General features: G+C 31.1%; 1 protein-coding gene across 2 annotated transcripts; it reads left to right on the top strand.

Annotated features, from left to right (window-relative positions):
* Window positions 1–599: 599 nt before the first annotated feature.
* On the top strand, window positions 600–6,906 carry LOC127085843 (probable magnesium transporter NIPA4). 2 transcript variants are annotated; one of them, XM_051026397.1, is made up of 10 exons: window positions 602–1,117; window positions 2,335–2,391; window positions 2,978–3,068; window positions 3,141–3,301; window positions 3,378–3,505; window positions 3,612–3,749; window positions 5,103–5,195; window positions 6,301–6,409; window positions 6,532–6,677; window positions 6,758–6,906. In XM_051026397.1, exons 1-9 carry the CDS (start codon window positions 931–933, stop codon window positions 6,633–6,635), a joined length of 1,068 nt encoding a protein of 355 aa, XP_050882354.1. In that variant the 5' UTR covers window positions 602–930; the 3' UTR covers window positions 6,636–6,677; window positions 6,758–6,906. The 2 variants fall into 2 exon arrangements, with proteins under 2 accessions (XP_050882361.1, XP_050882354.1); XM_051026404.1 differs by having other exon boundaries at window positions 600–1,018; window positions 6,532–6,906.
* The last annotated feature ends 3,813 nt before the right edge of the window (window positions 6,907–10,719 follow it).

Raw genomic sequence — 10,719 nt, 5'->3', positions numbered from 1 at the left:
AAATGCTTAATTTGGAAAACAAGAACATAATTCATACAATATCGTTAACGCTTGATTGATTGTTACTCTAATCAAATGCGAATGATAATCCGTTTAGGGAATTGAAATTATAATAGCCAATGATAAGTTAGGAATCTGAATCAGTAAGATCAACTTATTTTCTAATCACTTTTTATAATCAATTATTCTCAATCGAATCAAAATCTCCTATTTCATTTTCTTATTTGATTAATTTTGTCAAGAGTAAGTGCGATATGACTCGAGGTATCCGTTTATTAAATTTTTTTCTAAACTCGTTTTTGACCCATATGTATTACCGGATCACCAAAATATATAAATATTTACAAGTGAATTATGACACTTTAATTATTAAAATTATCTTTTAACACAACACTATATTATTTTCTCCCAAGAATAATAGTATAATAATATTATACTAATCCTTATGCATTTTAGAATTAACTTACAAAATAATAAAACCAAGAAAAAAAACTATATTAATAACTAAAATAGTACTCCACATTGTATTCTGTATTAAGTATTTGTATGACGAGTAAAATAAAGTAAAATAAAATAATAAAGAAAAACTAAAGGCGAAGAAAAGGAAGAAGAAGCGAGAAAGGAAAGGTATTGAGATACAGTAAATGAAAGAGTAATTCCGAATCAAGTAGTGATTAACAAGAATCAACAATGGAGTGTAGCACTCATGTCTCACTCACACTGTAAAATTAATTTTTAACATCTCTCTTATTTCTGTATGAAATTCCATTTCCGAAGCATTTCCGATCCAGAGAAAGAGAACCCTTTGTGACAGCTGTATCCAGAGAAAGAGATTTATAGATTAGATTTTTCGTGTGGTAATTGGTTTCTCTCTTCGCAAGTGGCGAGATCCATCTCGCTCCCACTCGCTAGGGTTTTTGATTTCGCGAGATGGCGACTTCATCTTCTTCTTCTTCAGCGTCGACGTTGTCTACGAGTTCAAGCTGGCGCGAAGGAATGTCCTCCGATAACGTTAAAGGTTTAGTTCTTGCTCTTTCTTCGAGTTTCTTCATCGGTGCTAGTTTCATTGTTAAAAAGAAAGGTTTGAAAAAGGCCGGTGCAAGTGGTGTTAGGGCAGGTATAATTTGTTCTTTCTTCGAATCTTACTTTAATTTCAGTTTTCAGTCTTCGATCCGGTGAATTGTGGTGTTGTAGTTTTGTTTTTATGGCTTTGAACTTTACTTGTTTCGTGTTTTTAGCATGAGTTGCTAGTCATGTTACTTCATTTTCGTAGTTTTGGATTGTGTAGAAACGGATTATTAATTTTTCTTAAGATCTGGAATCTTGGAGGTTTTACTGTTTGAAACTGGATGAGTTGCAATGCCAAGATATTCAGGTGTTTGTATTTATTTTAGAACATGGATGGATGTAGTCCGTTTGGTAGATTAGGTGTTGTCTTTGAATATGAGTTCCGGTTTTGGAGCTCTTTACAATTGTTTTCTTGTGCTCTTTGACATGGAGTAATGAGTGATCTGATTATTTTAGAGTGTCTCAATTGTCATGGGGATAATGTAGTTCGTTGTGGTCTGATCTTGGTGCTAATGTTATAATACAGTGAAAATAGAGTTTATTGTGGCCTAAAATGTGAGGGGTTTTATGTTGGCAGATTTGGGTTTATAGGGGTTGGATTGAGAAACTGCCTAATTTTAGCCTTGTCTCAATTGCCATGGAGAAAATGGAGTTTGTTGTGGCCTGATCTCGATGCTAATGTTAACATATAGTGGAAATGGAGTTTGTTGTGGCCTAAAATGCAGTGGGTTTCCTATTGACATATTTGAGCATATAGGGGTCGAATTGATAAACTGCCTAATTTTAGCGCTGTCTCAATTGTCATGGAGAAAATGGAGTTTGTTGTGGCCTGATCTCGATGCTAATGTTAACATATGGTGGAAATGGAGTTTATCGTGGCCTAAAACGCGGGGGGTTTCCTGTTGACATATTTGAGCATATAGGGGTTGGATTGATAAACTGCCTAATTTTAGCTCTGTCTCAATTGTCATGGAGAAATTGGAGTGTGGCCTGATCTCGATGTTAGTGTTAAAATATGGTGAAAAGCTGTCTACAAGTTGAACAGTTTTCATGTCATTTGTTGCTACTCATCAGTATAGACATCTTTTATGTTCCACAGATTAAGTATATTATGTTCAAATGAATTGGATGCCTGTCATTTCTATTGGCTAAGCCTGGTTTATATATAGACTGGTATTCGTTATTTGCCTCATTTGTGTTTCTAGTTTATACCCAATCAAATCATGTGCAGTGGTAGCTAACTCTCAAAGTGATTATCTTTCGCAGGAAGTGGAGGCTACTCATACCTGTATGAACCACTTTGGTGGGTGGGCATGATAACAAGTGAGTCATTCACTATTCTGTTTATTGTGGATTGATTGCTAAACTAGATGTTGGTCTTTATTTTCGTTAACAACTGTCTGTGCAACATCTTATTGTCCGACCTGATGACCTCAATTTATTATTTTTCTGTCATCCCCATAATTCCTTTTTCAGATTATAGTCATTTTACTTAGGCAGAAAGTAATGTAGCTGTGGATCTAAACTTGCTTAATGTTAGCTCCACGTAGAACCCTAAGAACTCCAAATAGGGTGTTCTTCTGTGTTTTTTTTTCTCATCCCTGTATGATTTATTAACTCTTAGCAAAAAGTCACAAGTTTAGGTTAAGTTGTATTACTTTTTGTAATATGCTGTCCAGATTTGTTGTATAAGTAAAAAATTTGCCAAAGCCTGCACCATTTCAGCTTTTCCATATAATGCTTTTACTTTATTTTTGCTTTCACACGGTTCCCCAGGGAATATTTCTACATTCCAATCCAGGGATACCAACAAAACATCTGCATACAATTTATTGACCTGATTTGGTTACAACTGATGATACTGAAAATGGATTAAAATGCCTGTTCTAACAAATGTCTATTTCAACAGTGATTGTTGGAGAGATTGCCAATTTTGCAGCATATGCATTTGCTCCTGCTATATTGGTCACTCCTCTTGGCGCTCTTAGCATTATTATCAGGCATGATAAAATATAAGCTTCATACTTATGCACTACTCTTGATAAATTCTGATTTTTGATGTTGTCCTGCAGTGCTGCTCTTGCCCATATTATCTTACGGGAGAGACTACATATCTTTGGAGTTCTTGGTTGCGCTTTGTGTGTTGTGGGGTCTACAACAATTGTTCTACATGCTCCTCAAGAAAGGGTAATTGAATCAGTGCCAGAAGTGTGGGGTCTTGCTATGGATCCAGGTAGCCATGTTTCAGCCTTGAAATAATATCATATTGTAATCCTATTACTAACCAAACACCAATCTTTCTTTTGCAGCCTTTCTCTTTTATGCAGCATTGGTTATAACAGCTACTTTTATTCTTATCTTCCACTTCATTCCTCTATATGGCCAGACACACATAATGGTTTATGTTGGTGTCTGTTCCCTTGTGGGTTCCCTATCGGTATGTCTCATCATCTCGTTGTTGACGAATAGTCCTTGTTTACCCCTAGCTCTCTGTTTTTGTTTTTCCTTTTCTGTACTTATGTTGTCAGGTTCTCTTTTAATAGGTTATGAGTGTTAAGGCTCTTGGAATTGCCATAAAGTTAACTCTGTCTGGGATGAATCAGCTAATTTACCCTCAAACTTGGGTATTCGTGTTAGTTGTAACTGTTTGTATTCTTACACAAATGAATTATTTAAATAAGGTATGATAGTTTTCTTGTTTCTTGGTGCTTATGTTAATTTGAAGTATTATCTTATATTTCCACAATGCACTTATTTGGTTTAGTTAACTCTATTATTCCATTGAAATTGGTGGAAGTATCACGTGTTTTACACTTTATTTTGGTGAATGCCTTTTGATTTTAAAACACTTTACATGTGTACTATTTCGTTGATAGTATTGATAAGAATATTAAATTGTTCAAGCGGTGATTGCTATTACTCTCATCTGGCTTATGCGTGATATTTTTCTTGAACATTATTCTCTTTCTTCTCTCCCTCTCTCACTTATCACTCTATGTCTTTGAGCACATTACTGCCACATACGACCTCAAGATCTTTTAACTAATTTCTGCAATTGTTTGAGAATTTTATGTGATGATTTAAAAATGAAGAAATGCTTTGTCATATCATATCCACTGCTTAGTGAATAAAAGTATAAAACATGTTAAAAGTAGTGAAATGTAAAGCATTTGTTTTCAAGTGATAAAGCCACAAAATTTTGATGGAAGAGTTAACAAAAAGGTTAGGAAGAGGTTTTATCAACAAGGAAAGTTTGAAACCCTTCAACAAGGAAGACAAGAAGAGTTTCATACTCTTAAAATATGTTTCAAGGTTTCACCGATGTGGCATGCCAACGGGTGAAAACCTGGGGAATTTTTAATGTTGTTTGGTTTGAAAATTTGTGGCTTCATGAGTGAGAATATGTGAGTTAACTAAAGTAACTTCTGATTCATAGGAAATATTGTTGAAATGAAAAGAAATTGCTAATTCATAAAGTAACATAATGAAGAACAATACATAAAAATGAGTTTTTTAGTAAAAATATGAAAGCATGAAAAACACAGAACCAAAGAGGAGAAATAATGAATACATTATCTATTTCACATTGTGGTGAAGTTATTTTGCAGTTTGCTGTGGCAGTTCTGCTATAATAAAGATAATGTTTTTCCTTGAAACACTTCATGCTTTATGCCATTATTTATGAAAGAGAATTAGTGCATTGAAGTTGACGCCTTATATTCAAATGGATTGCAGGTGGAAAATTAATAGGAAGATGTGATGACACAAGTGTAACGAATGGTTTAATAATTTAAATGCATATAAATGCAGGTTTAGGTATCTGATTTGTCTATGTGAAAAAGCTCATCATTTTCTCTAGCTTAAAACTTAAATGTGTGGGATTAGAATGGAACTTCAATATACAGTTCCCAAATCCTGGATGTTGTTTTGGACCTGATCCTGCTACAAATTACTATTGTGTAGTAACTTTTACACATTGATACATCTATTTTGGGTGGCTAGTTAATTTATGCTATAATTTTCTTCTTCATCAGGCGCTGGATACTTTCAATACGGCAGTGGTATCTCCCATTTATTATGTTATGTTCACAACATTAACCATTGTGGCTAGTGTTATCATGTTTAAGGTAAGTTTTGTTATGAGACGGATATCGTTTGCCATTACTTTGTTGCTTTATTTTAGTTTTTATCGCTAAATTTTTTCACATAATCCAGACTGGCTGCATAATTTATAACGTGTGTTTCTGAAACCTATTGTTGAATGTTGATCTGGTTTATTTAAAGCATAAAACATCTTTCTGTACATTGCATTATGCATTAATGCATATTGACATACTGCTTGCTTTTAGTGTAATGGCAAGATAGAAAGCGGAATATAAATTATTGCAACAGAGAAGTTTAGATATAAGATTTCATTTATGCATTTCACTCTTGCTCCAAATTACTTCTTTAGTCACTCCTAGAAAGTTGGAGACATTGTTGCCGTGGTTTAGATTTTTGTATACCTGTTAAGATGATATCTTATGTCATCTTGTTTTATTATCATTGCAATATCTTTAAAGGTACAGGTTGTCGGCTAGAACTACAATAGAAAACAATCAAGGCCTTTTTCTAATTATAATTTAATAGTTATCACTTAAGATGTATTTCATAACTACAGATTTTTAAAATGAAGTCTTTTATGTAGTTACTTTGAAAATCAATCTCCCCATAAAGAGGGTAGTGTGACAATATCAATGGAGTATATTTATTTGAATGAAATTTGTGTTACAATATCAATTGAGTATCTTTATTTGAATGAAATTTGTGTTTTTGTAGCATGCGTAAAACCATGACATTCTGTGTCTATTTTAAGAAATGATATTTTATACCCTATTCGAGGAAGACTACTCTAGTCTCTAGAATCATTATACTTTCTTAGTATTGATATTAGAATTTTAGGATGTCGCACAAGACCCAGACACATTTGTCAGGAGCAATAAATGTCCCTGCAAAAACAAGTTGCTTTTTTTCGTGCCACACATAAAGTAGGCTAGTATAACCGTTTAGTCACATATGTATTGAACTTAGTATTAACACATAAAGAATTGATTTTAACCTTCATTTTGATTGTTTTCGTGTTCCAGGTGCAGATTCGATAGTTTAGATATTTTTATCATATCAAATATCTGTCTGTCCATTGTTTTGCTATTTGAAGGCTGATCTTTGATTGTGTATTAAACTTGATACCAGGACTGGGATCGGCAAAGTCCAACTCAAGTTATCACAGAAATATGTGGATTTGTGACAATACTTTCAGGAACTTTTCTTCTGCACAGAACTAAGGATATGGTGACTGATGGTATGTGAAAATTTCACATGACTTAAATTTCCCTCTCTCGGGCTTGCAATGCACTTCTGGGTGTAAGGTCTTGCCATGTCAAACCATGATTATTAATATTATCTTCTTTTAATGTTTACAAGGTTCATCTATCATTAAACTTAATAAGCACTCAGAAGAAGATGTCTTTGATGACGTTGAAGGGATTCCCCTTAGAAGGCAAGATTCGATGAGAGCAGCCCCATGATATATTCTTTGCTTCACATGTTGAATATCTCAACAGCTTCAGGTGTTGGGGAGGGGCTTTACCTAGTGTTTCATGTATTTTACCGATTATTTCCCTCCCCATAATATTTTTTCCTGATACAGTTTGGAGTGGATGGATGAGAGCTTTCTGATCTTGTCTTGTACACTTCTCTACACTCCATACTGAAGACAAACACCAATGTAATTTTCTGCACGCTGATTATATATAGTGTACCCCAGTTAAATGAAAGTATTGACCATCAAGTTTTGAACTGGACAGCGTAGCAATGTTTTTTATCAGTCCTTTCAATGTAACTCACCCTATTCCTCTCCGCACTTGTTGGTGAAAAATATGGAAGTTTTTATATGTAGATTTTAGAGTCTAATGAACGAATTGTTTAATACATGACAGTGCCTGGAAGTATTGTTTTAAATATGAACATTATAATTAACAAGATGCACAGGCACATTGCTTATCTTCTGGTCACAAGGTTTTTATATGTAGATTTTAGAGTCTAATGAACGAATTGTTTAATACATGACAGGGCCTGGAAGTATTGTTTTAAATATGAACATTATAATTAACAAGATGCACAGGCACATTGCTTATCTTCTGGTCACAAGGTCATACTTTGGCGATGAGGTTGTTTTATAACTTAAAAATCATTTGGAAAAGTCAGTTCAGCTGAACCTGAGACACGGATTATGCTTCCATCGGAGTATTCTATGCTGATTCTAAATTCAAAATGATTATTTTCATATTTAACAAGTTATTATGCTCATGCCTTGTGCAACTGTAAACTGTACGGACTAATAAAGTATTTGAAAATTGAAATTGGACTAATCTATTATAGGTGGGAATACCAAGGATTTAACCTTTTCTTCATGTTTTGGACTGATTATGGAAACTGGGACGAGTGCATGTAAAACTTCACAATAAATAGTGATTGTTTCATTTAATATATATGTTTAAATTCATAATACTTATTCATACATGATTTCTATAATATAAATAAAATAAAGTGAAATAATTTTTTATAATAATAAATAAACAGTCCTTTCAAGTCAGAATTAGTTTGATTAGCTTATGTAACAAATTTATGATTTAAGCTAATGAATATGAGATTTTTTGTGGATATAGTTCAAATTTTTGTGTTGGATTTATAAGTGTTAATTCATTCAAATGTTTTACAAGAATTTAATTCTAGTATTAAAAAAAAAATTAGTCTAATTAATTTTTCATTGGCATAATATATATAAAAAATATTTTTAAGATTACATATTTTATGATTCAAAATAAATATTCAAAATAACTCATTTCTTTTATCTATTTTTCAAAGGAATCCATTTTAAAAAAAGAATCGTCAATTCAATTCGCCTGTGTACAACTCATAAAAGGAGGAAATGTCAATCCAATTGACGTCAGTCTACAAACATATAAGAGGGAGACCGTAGTATCTCCTATATGTTTGTAAGCTGTCGTAAATTGGATTGACGTCTCAATTGGATTGACGTCTCAATTAGATTGATGTTTCTTTTATATTAAAATATTTTTTAAATTTAAAAGTGGATTATTTTAGAAATAGATAAAAAAACGGTTAGTTTGAATATTTATTTTAAAAAAAAACAAATAAAAATTTCAATCTATTTATCATGGAATTTAGTTAGTTTGAATTTGATTAAAAAGTATTTTTTTATATCAAATACAAACATTTTGATAATGATTTATAAAAAAATAATGTTTTGAGCTTTTAAGTCTTTGTTAAAAATTTTAAGAAAATGAAAGTTTTAAAATAAATTAAAAAACTGTTTAAAAATAAGAAATTATTTGGAATAACTTATTTTTAAAGCTATTATTAATAATTGTTTTTTTACTAAAAACAGATTTTCTAAATTATTTACTAAAAAAATATTTTGTAGTTATCTAAATTATTATTATTATTTTATAAAATTTGTTACAAATGGGTTTAAGTGTAAAAACATTTTTTTCTAAAAAATGTATAATAATAGTATAATATACAAAAAGAGATTAAAGGAAGTGTTCTATCAATGTAAATTATTTTTAAACGATCATCCAATATAATTTTAACATTTTACCATCTCATACTAATATTTTAAAATTAAATATGTAATTTTGATGGAATATACGTCTTTTTTTCATACTAATATTTTAAAATTAAATATGTGATTTTGACGAAATATACATTTTTTTTTGGTGTAGGGATTGTTAATGGGTAAATTCATTTGATACTTCACATTAAAATATTGTTAACAAATGTGATATATGATTGTGGAGGCGCTAGGAAGTCTCTCCAAATAAAATGGCGTCTTCTTATACTTGGAATTTATCATCGTAAATTATACTCATATGATTTCTCAAGTGTAATTTGTCCCATCCATCCAACGTGAACAATTATGAAAAATGCATATAAAGATATAACAAAATTTTATATAAAGATATAACATAATTTTGAATATTGATGACAGTTGCCTATGGAATCTTGACGTATTTCGGATTTTGAGCCTAAGGAATCTTGACGTATCGGATTTTGGTGAATTGATTCAAAAATATTAATAATGTTTGAGTTCAAACATCTTTTATTTTATGTTGAATTAATTATATTATATCTTAAATTGTGTATTATCCGAAAAAGTCTGATGTGTTCGTCTGATTTATCTCCGTTAATATGAACTTGAGAATGGTGTGTTGTAAGAACCTCCGTACTCTTCTGCTAGTTGAATTGTATTTTTTAAATTGTATTTTTTAAATATTTTCCTGATTTTTCTTTTTTTAATTGTAACAAAAACAAAACATAAACATGTGATAGTACCCATGATGTATTTTTATGTTATATAGTAATATGGGTTCACAAAATAAAATTTCAAAATCTTTTTAGTTGATAATTATTTTAACAATATTTCATATACATAAATTAAGTATAAAAATTCATACTGTATGTTACAATATTTTTTGACGTATTTATAATTATTAGAAAAGACATAATCTACATAATTATTATTTTTAGTTAGAAATCGCGAAAAATGATCATCAATATTTTTTTTTAGGATTGCAAGTTAAAAATTGAAAAGCAAATGTTTTTTTGTTTAAAAAACTAATAAATAGAAAAGAATTTTTAAACACAGTCTTGTTAAATTGGCCTAGCAAGCAAAAGTATGGGAGTGGATTGTCTAGAAGTGTGATCTCCACCTTTAAAATTCAATCTATCCATTATTTCCATGTTTTTTTAATATTTTATTTCTCTATCTATAATCAACTTGTGGCTTTAGTTGAGAAAAAATTGAGAAGAAAAAACGGGAGAGAATCTCCTCCCCAAATGTATATAATTTTAAGAACAAAAATAACAGTTTTTACCCATATCCATATCTTAAACACCACAAGATGCTAACATCCAGAAAGATTTAACATTGAAATTTTAGAGCCTACTTGCTTTACTGCCAAATACCTCACCAACATCTCATATCTCATTCTTCTTCCAACTTGGCCAGTTCTTTAACATCACCTCTACCTCTTTTTTATCAGTCAATTCCTCACTCACCATATTGGATCCTATATTATCCCTTTATCCCTTAATTTTGACTGAATCTTGAATGCTTTTTGACACTTTATACATCCAAATTTCTCCATTATCCCTTTCTTGTCAAGTCACCTCTAAATAATTGGCCCTGCTAAATAATTTGCTGAATTATACACATAATTCCTAACGGCAAGGTCAAAAACACTCCCTCCCCATGAAAATTGACATCATTTCCTACGCCACGCTTCAAATTTCAGCTATTCTACTTTACATAAACAGAATTGTACTATATATTTTTCAGTTTCAGAAACTTGTGACATAAGTCAATTGTCTAAACAAAGAAAACTTTTCTTTATCTAATAGCAAATCTTCACTCTTCACTTTACACTGGTTTTGCTTACTCTACACCTTACTTTCAAATTTCAATAGCCTAATCCACACTTTATATATACATAAATAGTTAATTTGTTTTTCAGTAAGAGCTTATGTAAGCTCATAAGCAATTTTTTAAATCTAAATTCAAATTCAGAAACCCTAATTCAAAAGCTA

The sequence above is a fragment of the Lathyrus oleraceus genome, chromosome 1 (genome assembly GCF_024323335.1).
Source record: "Lathyrus oleraceus cultivar Zhongwan6 chromosome 1, CAAS_Psat_ZW6_1.0, whole genome shotgun sequence".
In the NCBI taxonomy this organism is placed as follows: domain Eukaryota; kingdom Viridiplantae; phylum Streptophyta; class Magnoliopsida; order Fabales; family Fabaceae; genus Lathyrus; species Lathyrus oleraceus.
The sequence above is the reverse complement of the archived record's forward strand: the minus strand, read 5'-3'. Positions and strand labels throughout refer to the sequence as shown.

What these genes read in the sequence shown, in the direction of transcription:
- LOC127085843 (XM_051026397.1), top strand. Translation starts at nt 931, where the DNA reads ATGGCGACTTCATCTTCTTCTTCTTCAGCGTCGACGTTGTCTACGAGT. An exon ending in GCTCTTAGCATTATTATCAG is followed by an intron (nt 3,069 to 3,140) that starts GCATGATAAAAT and finishes GTTGTCCTGCAG; the next exon opens with TGCTGCTCTTGCCCATATTA. An exon ending in AAATGAATTATTTAAATAAG is followed by an intron (nt 3,750 to 5,102) that starts GTATGATAGTTT and finishes CTTCTTCATCAG; the next exon opens with GCGCTGGATACTTTCAATAC.